The sequence below is a fragment of the Hipposideros armiger genome, unplaced genomic scaffold (assembly GCF_001890085.2).
Source record: "Hipposideros armiger isolate ML-2016 unplaced genomic scaffold, ASM189008v1 scaffold_0, whole genome shotgun sequence".
NCBI classification, from domain to species: Eukaryota; Metazoa; Chordata; class Mammalia; order Chiroptera; family Hipposideridae; genus Hipposideros; species Hipposideros armiger.
This window is the reverse complement of record NW_017731350.1, coordinates 2907717-2926486: the sequence shown is the minus strand read 5'-3', so window position 1 is coordinate 2926486 and position 18770 is coordinate 2907717. Positions and strand designations below refer to the sequence as shown.

Sequence of the window (18770 nt, the reverse complement as noted above, 5' to 3'; positions counted from 1 at the left end):
TACCTGTAATGATCCTGGGTAGGTTATCTGAATTTTGATTTCCTAATGTGCAAAGTGGGGGAAATGCTTTCCACCTCATAGTGTTGTTATGGGAGTTGGTGAGAATGTAAGCAAATTTCCACCGCATAGAAGGCGCTAAATAAATGCTAGCAACTATTATTACTAAATTTTATTAATAGATTGATACACACTAGCCGTTGATCTAGTGTTCTTTCTACAATTAACTGGGATCCAGTAATGTAAATGCACTTCTTTAAAACGCATTTAAAGACCCCCCTAGAGACTCAGTCCAGTGCTTTTATCTGGTTCTGAGACATCAGCAATCTTAACTTGTAAGCGTTTGATACAGCCGAGTGTGGCGAGGCGGTCCAAGGTTCACTAACAATGCTGACCTGAGAGGTTTGTTTCCAGTGCCCTTTCATGCCCCTTTACCGACTGCAAAATGTCTCTCACCGAGCCTCCCACTGGCTTTTCTATGTCAAATCATGTTTACTAAGCTCTTAACTGCGTGCTGCGCACCTTGTCGGGAGCTGGAAGCGGGCGGGGCACAGACCCTTTTTCTGCTTTTTTGCGGCTTGAGAGCACTAAACCCTCTTCTCTGAGGAAGTACTGAACTAACTAGGTCTCATGCAATCACCCTACCCTCAAGATTAAAAGGGTAGCCCCAAATCTCAACACAAAAAGCCCTTAAACGGAAGCGAAGAGCAAAGCCCCTGGGTATCTGACCTTTCACCCCCCCCCCACACACCTTACTTCAGCTCACCAATTTTGACGCTAGCGAATGAAGCCACGCAGAGACCTGGAAGGCAGGACTTAGTGGTACCCTTTTCACGCTGATTGGATTGCGACGGCGTGAGGGGGCGGACCGCGTGAGCGGGCTAGAGACCCACCCTTGGTGGGCGGGGAGGAGTCGGGGTTGCGCTTGCGCATTGGAAGGCGGTAGCGTGTTCGAGGCGGGTACGCATGCGCAGTGGGCGGAGCTCGGTTCTTTTAATATTGCCAGCCCAGTTCTTCCCATCCTTGCCTAGCCGGTGCTTGTGTTTCCGCAGCTCATCGTGGATAGTCGCTGCCGAGTGGGCACTCGGTGTTCGGGTCGTCATGGCTGGTTACGAATACGTGAGCTCGGAGCAGCTGGCCGGCTTTGATAAGTACAAGGTAGTGCGGGCCCCGCAGACACCCCTCTCCCTCCTGGTCCCGGCCTCTCCCAGGCGGCTGAAGAGCTGGCGCGGTCCGTGTCACCTTGTGCCGCGTGGCTCCGGGCAGGTTGGAGGGCGTTTCTTCGGGGGTCCTGCCGAGTCCTGGGGCTCTGGGGTCGGGGTGCGTGGGAGCACCCTAGGCCCGCCGCCCCAACTCGGCACCCTCCCGGGGGATCGCCTTCGCAGACCGTTCAGTGAGAATGGAGCGACAGAATTCCCTTCGCTTCTTTACTTCATTCTTTATTATTATTTTTAGCGCCCTGAGAGGTGATACAACTCCCATCTGTGGTCTTAACTGTCTTCATTTTAATGAAGTTTCTATCCGCCTCTCCTGTATACAACTTCAGAGATGGAGATGGTCATTTAGCAGATGAGGCCCGGGGAGAGGGAGTGACTGCCGAGGCCATACTGCTGATGCATCCACTAATGCTCCTAGTAAAGAGGCTCCCTCAGCCGGAGTAGCTTGTGGCGCTTGGGCTGCCAGGCGAAGTAAATGTACGCAGCAAGGAACTAGGTAGTGGAAACACCGTGGGTTTGGGGGGTACATAGAAACCTGAAACGAAACCCGATACCAAAATCTAATTATTTGGCTTTGGACTCTACCGTTCAAAATGATTATAAAAATTTGAGAGGCACCTGACACAGAATGGGCCTCTAGTAAATGCTTAACTTTTCCTCCAAATCGGGTTCGCCTTCATCGCTCCCTTTGCAGTGAATGAGTTCTCTATCCATCCAGTTGTCCCAAGCGTGAAATCTGGGTAGTAAGTAACCTTTCATCCTTGCTGCCTGTGTGTGTCGCTTTCACTCTTGATTCCTCTACCCCACCCACCAGCCAGTGAATCATCAGGTGCTGTATGTATGTCCTATCATTTTTAGCCTAAACTAGAAGAGTGGTTTCATTACCACATATACTTCACGTAATCTTTTTGTTTTAGAAAATTTTAGCATAGATTTACAGAAAAACTGTGAAGATAGTACAGAGTTCCCGTATAGTCCACAACTTTTCCCTGTTATTAACGTCTTACATTAGCATGGTACCTTTGTCACAATTAATTAGCCATATATTTACATATTATTATTAACCGAAGTCCATACTTGATTCACATTTCCTTAGTTTTTCACCTAATGTTCTTTTTCTGTTCCAGGACACAAATTACGTTTAGTATTATGCCTCAGTCTCCCCTTGGCTATGAGAATTTCTCAGACTTTTCTTGTTTTTGTTAACCTTGATAGTTTTGAGGAGTTCTGGTCAGATATTTTGTAGAATGCCCCTTAATTGGGACTTGCTTGTTTTTCTCATGAGTAGATGAGGGTTATGGGTTATTGGGAGGAAGGCCACAGAGGTGAAGTGCCTTTCTCATTGTAGCATATGAAGAGTACATGCTGTCACCATTGATGTTGACTTTGATCACTTGACCGAGGTAGTGTTTGTCAGGTTTTCCCCCATAAAGTTACTGTCTTTGGAAGAAAGGTATTCTCTTTGGGAGGAAGTTACTATGCAGAGCCCACACCTAAGGAGTAAGAGTTATGTTCTGCCTTCTTGAGGGCAGAGTATACATAATTTATTTGGAATTCTGCATGGAAGGTTTGTCTTTTCTTCCCAAGGTATATTTATTTATACATTTAGTTATTTATATCAGTATGCACAGTATGAGTTCATGGATATTTATTTTATACTTTGGGTTATAATTCAGTACTACCACCCACATGTTGCTCACCCACACTCGCTTTTGCCCTTCTGGTCCTTTATGTTTCATAGTGATCTTTAAAAAAATAAACATCTGGTCACATCACTTCTTTACTTGAAATCCTCCACTGTCTTTGCATTGCTCTTGGAATGAAGTCCAGAAATTCATAACATGACCTACATGGTTCTGAAGATCTGGTCCTTGTGTATGTCACCAGCTTCACATCATGCCGCTCACTATCCGTCCCTCCCAGTCTTAGGAGCCATCTCTCCCTCCCTCCTTCCTTTTTTTCTTTTCAGATCTTCAAGTAATGTTATGTCTGCCAGGAATGTAGCTCCCTTTCCCATTTCATTCTTCTTCGTATCTTAAATGTTAATTCCTCAGAGAAGTGTTTCCTAACTACCACTTCCCACTTAAGTGTGCTCTTAGCACCCTCTGCTTCTTTATAGAATTCGTTTTTCAGTGTGTCTGCCCATTAGATTGTAAAGCCCAAGTGGTTAGACTTGTCTTTAGGACAACCGTGGCCTGAACACCGTGCTACTGTGCATACTAGACACCCAATAAACATTTGTGGAATGAATGAATAACTGAAAAAGTCATACTGGATTTTGTCTAACTGGAATTGGAAAAATTGTAAGGGACCATAGAACGTCATATAGTATATTCCTCTGCTTTCAAGTAATGTTGAGGTGCTGCTGACTTGTCTTAAAAGTGGAAAGAAGTATCCATAGAATAGCTGTTTCATTTATGGCACTGTCTATAATAAGGGATCTACTTTTTCTTATAAGTCTTTTTCTTATAAGTAGTCTTCTCTAGATTGATATTTCCAACTAGATAGGTGTCCTAATTTACAGGAAATTATGGTGCTTTTCTGTTCCTATTTTCCCCCCATTCTGTTATTTGACTCACTTCCTGTGTCTGACAGCAGATTTCCTATCATCCTGGAAAACAAAGGTCAGTTAAGCAACCCTCCAGTGTTTACTAAAATATAGTTTGTTGATGCTCTGTTGGTTATAATGAGGCTTCTTTTTTTAAAAAGGGTCAGGCACAAATTTATTTCTTCTTGTAGAGGGTTCCTTACTCAGTACTATGTTCGTATTAAAAAATAAGAATCCAAAGGCGTCTAAGGGGAAAATCTGTGTGGTCAGTTTCACTGGAATGTGAATCCCACCCAGAGACCTTTTCTTCTTGAAGCTCACACATTCCCATTGTGTGTCCTTTGACAGTAAGTGCTTTAAAAATGTTTATTGAATTAAAACAGCTTCACCCACACCCATAAATAGGTAAACACTCAAAGGAGTTTTTTAGTCCCTGATGTGACCCTGTATATTACAGCAATAAGATTTAGAAAACAATTGATACTATAAAAGCAGCTGGTGGAAAAATTACTTTTAAACTAGTTTAATTTCTTTGTCTTCCCTAGAGGTACATCTGAGAGCTACAGTTGGAAACCTGGCAGTTATTCAGAATAACTGCTGAAAGGGGTGACACGTAGAGTGGTCATTAGGTTTCTGTAGTAAGAAACTAATACAATTGATTTTCAGTACAGAAGTAAGCATGGGATGGATTCTGTTGTATGCTCTCTTAATACTTGTGTTCTCTGTTGTGTTACCACAATTTTCTTAAACAGTTAAATAATTAGTGTCTGCCCTCTCTGTTAGGATATGAGCTCTGGGTGGGCATGGCTTATAGGTAGGTGTCTTATTCATCACGACCAAGGTCTAGCACATGAACAGAGTAGGCACTCAACATGTATTTATTGAAGGAATGAAATGTAAAAGAATATAAACCATTTTGGAAGTATGGTAAAAGGGAGCTGTGTATCTCCTGCATATCAGAAAGATACTTTTGTATTTTGAACGTGAAGATGACAGGAGTTTAACTATCGTTGTTCTGTTACTTATAAATGTACCTTCCGACAATAAATTATGTTGAGGGATTTCACCCTCATAAGGCTTATTCCTCCCTCTACCTATCCTTTCTTTGGACAGGTCTGGCAACTTAAGGGTGGCAACTTAATGGACAGGTCTTTGTAGTTGAAGGATTTTCCCACTTACCTAAGGGTGAAACTTCTATTGTGGTTTGCCTAATCAGACCTACGGAAAGGGAAAGCATAGTTTTAATTGATACTGTAGCAGCTCGTTTCAAATGGTATCATTTTGCTTCAGAGAGGAAGTGTTCTATGAAACACTCTTGTTCGGGTTCCAAGAATATAATGTTATGATGAGTTGGTTTCTACTGTTATGGTAGGTAATTAACTTGGCTGTCAATAGCAAGCTGGTTATAGGAATAGTGATCATTGTGAATTCATTAGTGTTGCAATTAAGGATGTAAAGAGAGGCTGTGCATCTTGATGGTAATGCTCAAGAACTAGAAACTGGCCTTCACCCTTACTGGTTCATACAGTTTGATTTTGTTTATTCAGTTAGCATTTATTGAATACTCACTCTGTGTCAGGTATAGCATTGGGGCTGCAAAAATTAAGCTAGGCTAAAATTCCTGCCGTCAAGGGACCCAGTTTGGTGGCTTATGGACAAGTAAATAGTTATATATAGTTAATAAATGCAGTCAGGTAAGTGCTGGGTGCTGGGAAAGGAGAAGGATGCGGCCCCGGGTAGTGAGGGTTAGAGCTCAGAGAGGAGAGGGAAGGGAACACAGCTTAGTGTAGAAAGATGAAGGCTGAGTAGGCCCCAATATTACCAAGTAAAGAGGGGGGAAAAGCCCCTACAGAACAAGGCAGCAACACAAAGGGGTGCAAAGGGGTAGAGGCCTGAGAGAATATTTTCTGGGAACCACAAGAAGTTAGCTGTTGAGGCATAATGGTGGCGTAGCAGATGAGACTGGAAAGGGAGCAGGGCCCTGAAAGAGGGGGATGATTTGATGTAAACATCAAATTCTGGATTTTACCCTGTAGATCAATGTTTCTATTGTCCAAGGACTAGCATCAGCATTCCGTGGGGAAAGTGTTTAAATAGCAGATTCTTAGGCCCACTTTGGCAGATTCCAATTAGTTAGGTTGCCATTATCTGCACGTTAAACAAATACCACAGGTGGTTCTCAGGTACTCTGTAGTGCTACAGGTTTTGGGGAGGCACTTAGGAGTTTTAAACAAGATCAGATTTTAATTTTAGGAAGCTCACCCTAGCAACTTGTAAAAAATATGGTGGTTGGAGGTAAGGGCGATCTGGAGACCTCTTAGGATCCTCCTGCATAAAGCTAGGTAAGAGATGAGGGAGGCCTGGATCTAAGCAGTGGGCTTTGAAGGGGAGTTGGGGATTCTAAAGATACAGGCCCCAGCTGGTTAACCTGCCCACTGTATTTGGCCGGCAGATATGTTTAATTTGGCCCACACGTACACTTCTCTTGATAAGCCAGAATACTGGACAACATCAGCCCTGAACTTCCTCTTGACAAGAATCCCTTGAAGGCGACTAGAGCTTGTCTTCTGTTAAAAAGGGCATTTGTTCTCTAATTGGCCATTTCTCTACCAGTCCATAGGCTTCCTGCGGGTCTGTCTAGTTCAGTTTACCTGCTTGATCTCGGCAGACATTTGAGTTTGTGATCCTTGATTTAAGATTTTAAATTGACAAGACATGGTGACTGACTCGCTGGAGGTGGTGTGGGGACCAGGCAATGAAGATGGGGAGGAGTCTGGGATGACTCAGCTTCTGGTGGGATGACTGGGTGGAGAGAGTTGGCAGTCACGGAGGTAAAGGTTTTTAAGCATTAACTTTGAAAAATCACCCGTGGTAACAATAGCACCTAACATTTGTTGAGTCAAAAATTTAACCCTCTTGATAGCCCAACAAGGAGGTATTACTGATATCTCAAGAGTAATCAAATGCGTGAGAGATGGATCCTTACAGAAACACAATTATAATTTAAATGATAAGTGATGCTGATTCTGACCTGCATCTAACAGTAATCTTTTGTGAGGGTCGCTTCTCTTGGATGGGGCCACGTGAAGGTGTGTGTGGTTTGTGGACTTGGAATTAAAATAAAACTTCTCGGTCTAATGAAGTATCATTTGTGCATAAATTGTCCTCCATCAGAGGAACATTTCTGTAATGAGTTAAAAGATTAGAAGACTTTCCTCCTGCTCCTGAGCCACAGTAGAAGCATGAGAAATCCTTGATCTTTCAATTTCACTTACTATGATTGCAGGCTGACTGCAATACAATATGTTTATTATGGCATTTTGTAGATGTCTTAGTGAATTCAAGCATAACTTAATCTTTATTTGTGCCTTGGTCCCCTTGAATAGATTTAAGGAAGTGGCCTCTCCCACCTATAAGGACATTAGTAAGGCCTGAAAAGCATTTTGGTGGTCTGAGATAAAGATTTACAAATGTCTCAGAATTATTTTTGCAGTTGGTAGAGACAGGAGTTTTCAGAAGGAGTGAAAGAGGGCTGGGTAGGAAACTCCTGCAGAGGGAGAGGGAGAGAGAATAAGTGGTAGGGAGAAGGTGACTATTTTTAGGTGCCATTCGGAAGAAACATCTTGAATTGGTTCTTTTGCTACATTCTGAAATATCAGTTCACTGATGTGTTTTCTTAACTGCTGTAATGCTTAAATATTAAGAACTTTGCTGAGCAAGAATTTGTCCGGGCCATAATGGAGAGTTGGGGAAAGGTGTTCTAGCGACTGATGGGAGCTGAGGCACAGAGACTCGGAAGACTACAGTAAGTTAGTTAGAGGCACAGGGAAGGGGTGGGTGTGTGAGGGACCAGGCGAGCCCAGTGAGCTCAGGGAAGGCAAGTTGCAATGGCGAGAGCAATATCATCGAAAATATTGAATAGTAATGATAATGATAGCAAACATTTAGAGAGCATTTACTATATGCCAGGCTTTACATATATTATCTCGTTTAATATTCACAAGTGCCTCGTGAGATAGAGGTACTATTATTTCCCCCATTTTACCGAGACAAAGAGAGTTTAAGTAACTTGCTCAAGGTCCCAAGCTGAGGTTTGAACCCCGGCGTCCTGGGTCCTGAGTCCATATTCTTCATGCTCTGCTGCCTCTTAAATCTAAGGGTGAAATATATACTCTGCCTTTTAGTTACTGGGTGTTTTGTATAAGATATGTAAACATTAGAATAAAGACCTTCAGTATCCTGCTTAATTGGATTTGTGTCTAATGTGTGCAGATGGGGAAAATGTATAGTGAAAAAGAATTGATTTTGATTTCTCTTTCCCTAGTTTTAAATTATTAGTAGGGGCAAGGAAGTGGGCTTGTATGTACTAGTCTTTTTTTTTTTTTTAATAGGGTTAGGAACAGGGTTAAGGTTAGGGTTAGGTTTAGTTTTAGGGTTAGAATTAGGATTAGGGTTAGTGTGAAGGTCATGGTTAGGTTTAGGAACAAGGGTAGGGTTAGGGACGGTTAGGTTTAGGGTTAAGAACAGGGTTAATGTTAGGGTTAGGGTTAGGGTTAGGGTTAGGGACACGGTTAGGGACACGGTTAGGGTTAGGGTTTGGGTTAGGGTTAGGTTTAGGGTTAGGGACAGTGTTAGGGTTAGGGTTAGGGTTGCGGTTAGGTCTAGTTTTAGGGTTGGGGTTAGGGTTAGGGTTAGTGTTAGTGTCATGGTTAGGTTTAGGGACAGGGTGAGGGTTAGAGACAGGGTTAGGGTTAGTGTACTAGTCTTACATTTAGTTGAGTGTTAAGAACATCTTATTTACTATGAGCTGTGATTGAGGTAAAAGGCTTTTGATTAAATAGTTGGCTTTGGTACTAATATTAAGTTAAAAAGAAACCCACACACTAGCTCTTGATCTCGAGCAGGTAACTTAGTCTCTAACCAGGTTTCCTGATCTGTGAAATGGAGTAGTACCTGCCTCATAGGCTCATTATCAAAATTGAATTGAGCTAATAGTTGTGAAGTACCTGGCACATAGTGCTATGTTAGTGTTAAGTAAATAAAAAATAATACTTGACAGTTGTGCTTCCCCGCTTGTGAACATTAGCTAGCGTATAACATAGATGCACATAGCCACACCTCAGGAAGTAATACCAAGAGAAAGTGTATTTTAGGAAAGGAAGTGAAGGGTGGCAACTTAATGGACAGATGGAAAGAGTAACTGAGAAGTCTGTCTAGCGTGGGTCCCACAGCTAGTCTGTGACTTCAGATTTCTTCCTCTATTTAATCGTGTATAATGGTGCAGCAGGCAGAGTAAGTCAATTTTCTCAAATACCACTGTCCTGTTGAAGAATCTGCAGTGCCTCCCACATGTTTATCATGTGTTTAGTATCCAGATTCCTCAGCAAGGATTTCAAGTTCCTCCACTGAACGCCCTCTTCCTTTTGTTTTATCTCCTCATCTCGTGTTAGAGCTTATTACAGGTTGTTTGAGTCCAGCAAGCAAACCTGTTTGTTCTCCTGGCTTGCTTGTTCTTGTCTCATTGTTCTAGCTCTTCTCCAGCCTTCTCTGACCCTGAATCCTTAGCAGATAGAAGTGACAGGATTCACTGACATGAGATCTCAGTGTCTCCTGAGTCATGTTCTCTGTGGGTGTAGTTCTTGAAGTCTTGTATTAATAAGCACTTTAAGAAACTTTATTTCTATCCCAGGGTTAATGTAACCCCCCCCCCCTTTTTCACTTAAATTTAGATTTGGTGTTTTTATATCATAGATTCTTAGTGGCTTCCTTGCTTTGCATTCCTAAAAACATAGATGATTTTGCACTCAATAATTTGGGAAATAATTTTTAAAAATCAGAGATGTCATTTTGACTTTGCTTACATCTGAAGACTTGTGGTTTGTGAATTATTACTAGCTTGTACTCAAGCCACATTTTATGGATTTCCACAGTTATCTAAAATATGTTTTACAGGTATAAAGTTTATATTTCAGATGAATAAAGACAGGCCTTGTATTAAAAATCATTTGAGAGTAAGAGTCTTAGTCTCGTATTGATTAGAAGACAAAGCAAGGGAAATCTGCTGCTGATTATAGACAGCCGAGCATACTTGGGACAATAGCCTCAGTCTAATAGTTGTCCTGAGCTCTGTATTTAGTGCAAGGATGAGTCGATTCATATCAGTTTTCTTATCAGTACACAGAAGGGATTTAAAATATGGTACCTGTATAAGGGAAATATTTTTAGGTCCAAGGAGGTGGTTCCATAGTTTTTTCATTAGAGCCAGTTTCCCTCTTAAATTAAGAGGAGACTCACATTTCCAAAGTCCTTCTCAAAAACGGGCACATCACGGCGTATTTTGGAAGTAATTTAGAAGTCACTGCACTGTTCTTAGTCTAACCCATAATCGTCTTTTCTCCTGATGTACTGTTCAGTCTCTTAATTGGTTTCTCCATTTGCACTTTTGTGCCCTTCCAGTCCATTTTCTACATTGTACTCAGTGTGAAACTTAAAAAAAATGAATCAGGACATGCATTGGGTTTAGGTAAAATTCAACTCACTATGGTCTTTCTGGGTGGTGCCTGCCCCCATCCCCAGTCTCATTTCAAACTGCTCTTTCCTGCTTACTAAGCTGTAGCTATCTTGGCTTTCTCTAGTATTTCAAGTATTTCTAGCTTTGTAGTCTTTGCACATTTTGTTCCCTTTGCTTGAAAGTTTAACTTGGGATTCACCCTCCTCCCAACACCTATCTACCACACACACACACACACACACACACACACACACACACACACGCACACACGCGTGCGCGCGCACATACACACTACCACACATATATTCTTTATTTTCTTTTTCTTTTTCGGTGTAAATTATATATAAATGCACAGATCTTGAGTGTATAACTTCATGAATTTTTACATGTATATACCCATATTCCACCACCCAGTTCAAGATAGAGAATTATTTCTAGCATTTCAGAAGGCCCTCATTCAGTCCCTCTCACCAAACTACTCTTATGACTCCTTTTGCCATAAATTTTGTCTGTTTTTGAACTTCATACAAATGGAGCCTATAACAGCATGTTCTCTTTAGTGCCTCGCTTCCTTGACTCACTGTTATGTCTCATACATTCTTTACCTGACTGGCTTCTCGTCTGCCAGGACTTAGCTTCTGATCTCTCCTCCTTAGAGAAGCTTTCTCTGATGCTCCCTGCCCCCTAGCCTCATGCACAACACACTCTTTATTTCCTTCACAATTTTGTTTTTGTTTTTGTTTTTTAAATTGGGGAATTGGGGGATGGGAACAGCCCTGGGGAATTAGGGAGAGGGAAACAGACAAGTTGCTGTCCTTTTGTTCTTCAGTCTAGTTGTGGAGGACGTTGCTTCACTGGCCCAAGCTGGCACCATCATTGCGCTCTTCCCAGGCGAGGCANCACCATCATTGCGCTCTTCCCAGGCGAGGCAGATCAGTCGCTGGCTTCTGGACAGCCACTCAGGCTGGCTGCTGGCCGCTCACGCTGGCTGCTGGCTACACACGGTAGCCCATGGCAACCCACTGCAGCAGGGGCTGCAGCCTACACCATCGCCGGTGACTCATGGCAGCCCAGCTCTAAGTTGAGCTGTTGTTCAGCATCTTAGCTGTAGAGGGCAGTGTCACTGGCCCTCATATATGGGATTCGAACCGGAGTTCTCTGGCGCCCCAAGCCAGCTCTTAACCACTGCGCCACTCGGCCGGCCCTGAAACTTTCTAATATTTGACAAAATGCTATCTAAGGTAATTCTGGATTTTAGTAAGACTTTATGAATATCTTTTCTTGTGCGCAAGATAGAGTAATTGCTCTAGATGACAGTACAGAATTGTATACCCAAATAAAAGTTACTAAATGTAGTAATAGCAATCTTGAGGGAAATGTTTAGAAGCTCTTCCTTGATTATCATTTTTGCAAAGACAAGTGAAGGCATTATTGGCATGACAGATTTGCATGCTGCGAGTTTTGGGAGGCATAGCAATTACTTTGGATAACCATGTCTGAATCCGAAGAGATCTGGAGGGGATAGAAAGACGAGTTGAGTGTATCAAGATGAAATGTTAAAATAGTAAATGTAGAGTCTTACACTTAGGTCCCAATAGCATAGAGAAGGATGGCTTAGCAGTCCATATAAGAAAGGCCTGGGGGTTCAGATGACTGAAATTGTATGTAAGTCGGCAGTATGATTTGTTGCCACAAGAAATTTATAATCTGTTGAGCACCAGAGAAATAAGTTATTGAGGAAGAGGGGCTTATAGTTACGTTCTCATTCTACTCAGTGCCCCACTTGAGATGTTCCTTTTGCCCTGGGTCACACTTTGGAGTTGGTTTAACAAATTGGATTTCCTGGAGCACAAGTTGTCAAACTGTGACTGTTTTTTTGCTTCAGTGGCAGTGCTAAGTGTTTGTTACACAGACCATATGGCCTGCAAAGCCTAAAATATTTACAGTCTGGCCCTTTTCATGAAAAGCTTCCCCCTCCACAACTAGACTGAAGAACAAAAAGGACAGCAACTTGTCTGTTCCCCTTCCCCAATTCCCCAATGCTGTTCCGCTCCCCCAATTCCCCAATAAAATCTTAAAAAAACAAAACAAAAAAAACTTTCCAACCTCTGGTCTAGGGAACTAGACGTACTCGTAGATGAAGGAGTTTGAAACCATGGCAAAAGAGGAATCACGAAAAGAACATGGGAGGGCCGGCCGAATGGCACGATGGTTAAGAACTGGCTTGGGACACCAGAGGGCCCCGGTTCGTATCCCACATATGAGGGCCAGTGACACTGCCCTCCACAGCTGAGATGCTGAATAACAGCGCAACCTGGAGCTGGGCTGCCGTGAGTCACCGGCGACGGCATAGGCTGCAGCCCCTGTGGCAGTGGGTTGCCATGGGCTGCCGTGTGTAGCCAGCAGCCAGCGTGAGCGGCTAGCAGCTGCAGTGAACGGCCGTCCAGAAGCCGGCAGCTGTTCTGCCTCACCCGGGAAGAGCGCAATGATGGTGCCAACTTGGGCCAGTGAAGCGACGTCCTCCGCAACTGGACTGAAGAACAAAATGACAGCAACTTGTCTGTTCCCCTTCCCCCAACTCCCCAGCACTGTTCCCATCCCCCCAATTCCCCAATAAAAATCTTAAAAAAAAAAAAAAAGAACATGGGATGTTTCACCAGGTGAAGACAAGATTTAGGTGCGACAGGGAGAGTTGTCTTCAACTAATGGAATGACTATTGTTTGGATGAAAAATTAGACCCTTGTCTGCTTAACTTTATAAGGCAAAAGAAAACAGGATAGAAAAATCAAGGTCAAGTAGAGGATTTTTTAGTGTATAGAAAAGCTGCTTTAACATTGGATTGGGTTGCTTCTGGAAGTAGTGAGTTTTTTTATAAGTAGAGGCATTTAAAAAGAGACCAGGTGACTGTTCTACCTATTCTCATAGATGAGGGTCAGGCATGCAAGAACTAGATATCTGCTGAATGCTCTTGTGGTTCTGAGGTTTTGCCATAGAATGATTCTCTCAAACTCAGGCTGTGGTTCTCAATCATTTCTCCAAGGCACTAGCTTAGCCTGGCCCAGCAGGTTGGAGAGCCACACAAGTCACAGTAGGCCTGCACAGTGGATAACATACCTGGTCAGGTATTCTGGTGTATATGAAAACATCATTCCAATGGAACATAAAAATAAACTTAACAAGCATTAACGTGTAAAGTAAACCTAGTTTAACACCTTTCAAAGTTTACATTTGACTCTTTCTTCCTGTTGATTCACAAGGCAGTTTTAAGTTCCTTTGTGTAGACCAACTGCTAAGTGACCTTAAAAAATACTCAGGTGTGTAAGGCTAGAGCTCAGAGTGTTCTTTAGGTGTATTATTTGCTGTCTTTTGTAATCTCATATTGATCTTTCTTGCTGTATTTGAGCCCATCGGCTATTATTGAATGTAAGAAAGCCATTTAGGCAAACTGACCTTCTTGTACTTAGTTCTACATTCTTTTCATACTTCTACTGGTCTCCTGAAATAGAGATTTAGAGTTAAAGCTTCAGAATTGACCGTACTTTGCCGTGTGTAATGCGCTCCCATGTATAATGTGCACCCACGTTTTTGGCCTAAACTTTCAGGGAAAAAACCTTTCATTTTAATTTTCCAAGTGATGTTCCAGTAATTTTTGTAAAAATATCAGCTAGATTGCTAGCTCCCGTCTAAAGTATACGAAGAGAAATGGAGCGCTTTTCACCCTTTGGTAATAAACTTGGCAGCTCCTATCTTATCAAGTCAGAGTCACTTAACTCTGTGCATAACAATACGTTGCTCTTTGTTTCATTTCATTGAATTGTTGGCAGAAATTCCTTTCTTTGCAAGTTTGTGGTAAGTTCAATAAAACTGATTATTGTATACCAGGGTATTATTTTGCATATGGATATCGTTATTGATTTCTAGAGTTACACTTTTAACTCATAAGCATAAATAAAATAATTAAAAACATTTATATAGATATGGAATTAATGCTGTCCCTGTATAATGTGCATCCTTATTTTTCCCCTCACATATTTGGGCAAAAAAGTGTGCATTATACATGGCAAAATACGGTAAAATGCGGAACTTTTCAAATCAAAATACCATCAGTTTTAAGGACCTTCTTTTAGATCTTAAGTCAAATTATGGAAAGCTGCTTAATGAGACTCATTCAGCAAACATTTGAATTAAGGGCATTGTACTTTGTATATCGTATTATCTACTCGTGTGGTGTCTTAAACTGTTTTCTTCTGATTTGGACTTCTTACAACTTTTGTACTTTGGTGAACTTGAAATATGTGGCTTTCCCGTTTGTCTGACCTGCTGACTATATCTTGTGGGTCTGGGTGTAGACTTTTGTGAAGTGGAGGAGGCCAGAGCCCTCCCATTTTGTCATCGGCAGCCTTTAGGGGTTCATATTGGTTCCAGTCCTCAGGCCTGAAGACTTAAATTCAGGCAGTCATGTCAGATGAGGACTCCTTCATTCTGCAGAAGTTCAGATGTAGTGGTATCTATCATGTGGGCAAGCTTTGTAGACTGTAGAGAACCATGCAGTTAGAAGTTGGTTTTCGTAAGAACTGTGTGATACTCATTTAAGTACTAGGCTCCAGCTGAGAGTCTGGGTGCAACCGCATAGCTTCTTACTCTGGCCAGCAGAGGCAGACGCATTCTCCATCACGATGTTCTTCCCACTGTCCACCTCACATCTTTTGTTCACATTTTCCCCATTTCATTCAGAATGGGTTGGAGATAGGGAGGCACTCAGACATTGAGTCTGATGAATAAACATTTGACTTACCAGTTAACTCTCTTTGCTTGCAGTGTTTTACATTAAGTTTTCTTACTATTTTATTCCATCATACCTTTAAGTCTTGAAACACTGATGAGAAAATATTTCCTGTATGTTCATAAAATATTCAGGAAGAAATTTTAATGTTTAATTATGATTTAAGAAAAAATTAGATACTCAAATGCTTACTGCTTATTTCATATACATACCAAGCATAAATGCAAAACACGATTGAAACTTTTTTCAAATATTTAACTATTATGACACTCTTTAAATGTCAGCTGGATGAATTAGATAATGTTCCCACTCCTTGAGGGTGGGAATTGCCCCTTACCAATTTTGTATCCCTTCTTTTCTACATAGAGTGGAGTGCTTCCTACATGCCAGGTACTCCAATATGTGTATGTCTGATGAATAAGTTACCGACATCATTCTTAAATTTTACATATTTAAATACAGGTATTTGTTAAAATTTCCTTTGAATTTTTACTAAATAGCTCAAAAATTGGGGAGTAAACTTACAGAACCCTAACCTGTTGCCTTCCTTTGCTTATTTATGCAGCTTATTTTCTGCTGTAAAGGGATCAGTCATTCTTTTGGTGCTCAAAACACATTTAATAATAATATCTAATACTTATATAGTACTTGCTGTAGGCCAGATACTGTTCTAAGCACTTCACGTATATTATTAACTTGTCTAATACTTATGGTAATTCTTTGAGGTAAAGGTCATCATCCCCATCTTGCAGGTGGAGAAACTAAGGCAGAGCCGTTAAAGTAACTTGCCCAGGGTCACACAGCTAGTAAGTGCATTAGTAATGGTATCTAGAGGTAAAACAACTAGATTCCTGTAGTTTGAAGGGATGAAAGAAGTTAAGAAGGTATATGAGCAGTGTTTGAATGCACACTGTGTGCATATTACTGATCCTGTATAGCGAGAGCTTGTAAGCAATATAGTATTTCTACTGAAACATTATAACATAGAAGTTGATTAGCAAAATACATATTTCGCTATGCTTGACAGTCTTTGCTCCACTTATCTTGCTCCTCTAGTTTCATTATTCAGATGAGGATATCCTATAAATAGACAGATTTTCCAGGTTATTTTTGTACTGTTATTTGCATTTAAGAAAAGTTGTTCTGTTTGCTAGTGTGCAAGGATTAACACTGATTATTTCCTTTCATGTCTTAACAGTACAGTGCTGTGGATACCAGTCCACTCTCTCTGTATATCATGCATCCATTTTGGAACGCTGTAGTAAAGGTAAGATGATTAATAGGCATGCACTTATGTTTCAGTAAGTTTTAAATATTTCAAATTATTTTATGGAGTGTTATGGATGCAACTGTCAGTTTAATAAGTTATCTAGAGAAATTACCCCTCCCATCCCCCTTTCCCTTAGTTATGTAACTTTTGATTTATCTTATTGTTGGAATCTAAGTTTATACTCTGGAATTTATAATTTTGTAAAATGCCCTTTTAAATTTTCTAAAATAAATGTAATGTTGTGGTTATAAAAGTTTGTTGATTATAGCATTTTTTAAAACACAGAGTAGAAGCGCTTGTTTCTATCAACTGGAGATCATGGTTTACATTTTAATATAAATAACTCCTGTATATGATCTTTTAAATTATAGCTTTTAGTATCACTTAAATTTGTATGTTGTGATGTGTAGTGGACAGAGAGATTCCTCTACTTTAACTATTTTGTAATTATTTTGAAAAACAGGTATTTCCTACTTGGCTGGCTCCAAATCTGATAACCTTTTCTGGCTTTCTGCTGGTCGTATTCAATTTTCTACTTATGGCATACTTTGATCCTGATTTTTATGCTTCAGGTAGGATTATAACTATTAATTTAAAATGTTTAAATAGAGAAAAATGAGATATGGTTATTTTCTGGTTCTATTAAGATGCTTGTATTTCTGAAAAGTTTGGCTATTTGTTGTAAGTGTATGTAAAATGTCAGAACTGGGTATAAAAGCTGTGTTTTCACAATCTATTACATATGTTTCTGTTAAGTTCTAGAGACTAACTTGGCTATTGAATTTAGATATGCTATCTAAAAAGCATGAGGTTTTATTAAAAAATAATTGGATTTATAAGATGGAGAATTAGGACTGCAGAACTGCCTGAAGATGACTATAAGCAGAGCCCCATCTACCTACCAATTGCAGAAACATCCCTTTCCTTTTTCTAGTTATGGAAGAAAAATCCTGTTTTCTAAAGGAAATATAATGTCTCTTTCCCTCTGCTTAGCATTGTTTCTTGCTTATAATTCCCAGTTTCCTCTAAAAATGGTTCTTAGACCTTAAATATTTAACAGAAGTCTGGATCCCTATTGAGGAAGAGAGGAATGAAGCAATTTCGGAGGCAGTTTTCAGCCTGTTCCTGCCTCGGACTTTAATATCTTCTTTCACACCTATTTCTATCTTCCCATTCTCCCACTCCCAGGTTCTGCCCCAGGCAATAGGAGTGAGTCTGGAGTGTATTTGGGATGGGGGTGGATTGTGGGAGATGGCTTCTTCTTATTATTTTTTTAAAGATTTTATTGGGGAATTGGTGGAGGGGAACAGTATTGGGGAATTAGGGAAGGGGATCATCCAAGTTGTTGTTCTTCAGTCTTCGTTGTGGAGGGCGCCAGTCGCCATCTGGCTTCTCGTCGGCAGCTCGTGGCCTCTAAGCTCAAGGTGCTGTGTTCCATCTTAGTTGCGGGTGGGTGTAGCCACCATCCCATGTTGGAGTCAAACCAGCAGCCTTGCTGTTAAGAGTGCATGCTCTATCCACTGAGCCATCCGGGCTGCAGCTCAGCTCAAGGTGCCGAGTTCAGTCTTAGTTGCGGGTGGGCATAGTCATCTTCCATGCGTGGGTCGAACCTGGCAGCCTTTTTGTTAAGAGCGCATGCCCTACCCATTGAGCCATTCAGGCGGCAGCTCAACTCAAGGTGCCAAGTTCAGTCTTAGTTGTGGGTGGGTGTAGCCCACCATTGGACAGGCAATCTTCTTGTTACACCAGCTGAGCCATCCTGCCACTTGTTGGCAGCTCAGCGGCAGCTCAGCTTGTGTGCAGCGTCATTGGCCCATTTGGGAATTGAACTGGCGGCCCTGTTGCTCAGAGCTCGTGCTCTTAAGCCAACTCTTAACCAACTGAGCCACTCGGCCTGCCGTGGCTTCTTTTTATCACTCATCCAGTTGATGGAGGTATGAATATTTTTTTGTATTCTAAGTTAGAGAACATATTTTTCAATAAGAATACTTACAAATGATGTATTCAGGAGTTTCAGTATTATAGTTCATCTGTGTTCTTGGTTCAGCAGACTTTTGTGGACCGACCTGGAGAAATAAACAGTCACTGACAACATTGTTTTTGTAGGAAAATTCTGAGTTTTAAACACTTAGGCGTTTTGCTATTATAGAAATTCTGGATATTGAAACTATATTATATGCTTAACTTTTATTGACTGAAATTTTTAGCCATAGCTTCTGCACATGTAATAAAACAGTAATTGAAGATCATAAAGTACCACATGAACAAAAAGTAGGATTAAATTTCATTAAGCATGGTTTTGATATTTTTTCTTTAAATTTGTATTAATCCTCAGGACAGCCTCAAAAGTTTATCTTTGTACCTATAAATATTATTTTCTCTGATTAAATAAGATTATGTACTTACTTTTGCTTAAGAGAACTAAAAATATTAGTAAATACAG

General features: G+C 41.0%; 1 protein-coding gene across 1 annotated transcript in view; it reads left to right on the top strand.

The window, feature by feature from the left end:
* The first annotated feature begins 986 nt into the window (after window positions 1-986).
* The window catches only part of SELENOI (selenoprotein I), a 41193-nt gene continuing 23409 nt past the window's right edge, over window positions 987-18770 (top strand). The window contains exons 1-3 of the mRNA XM_019642807.1: window positions 987-1155; window positions 16256-16324; window positions 16791-16899. Of these exons, the coding sequence (XP_019498352.1) occupies window positions 1099-1155; window positions 16256-16324; window positions 16791-16899 (235 nt within the window). The 5' untranslated portion in view covers window positions 987-1098. The remainder of the gene's footprint in view (window positions 1156-16255; window positions 16325-16790; window positions 16900-18770) is intronic.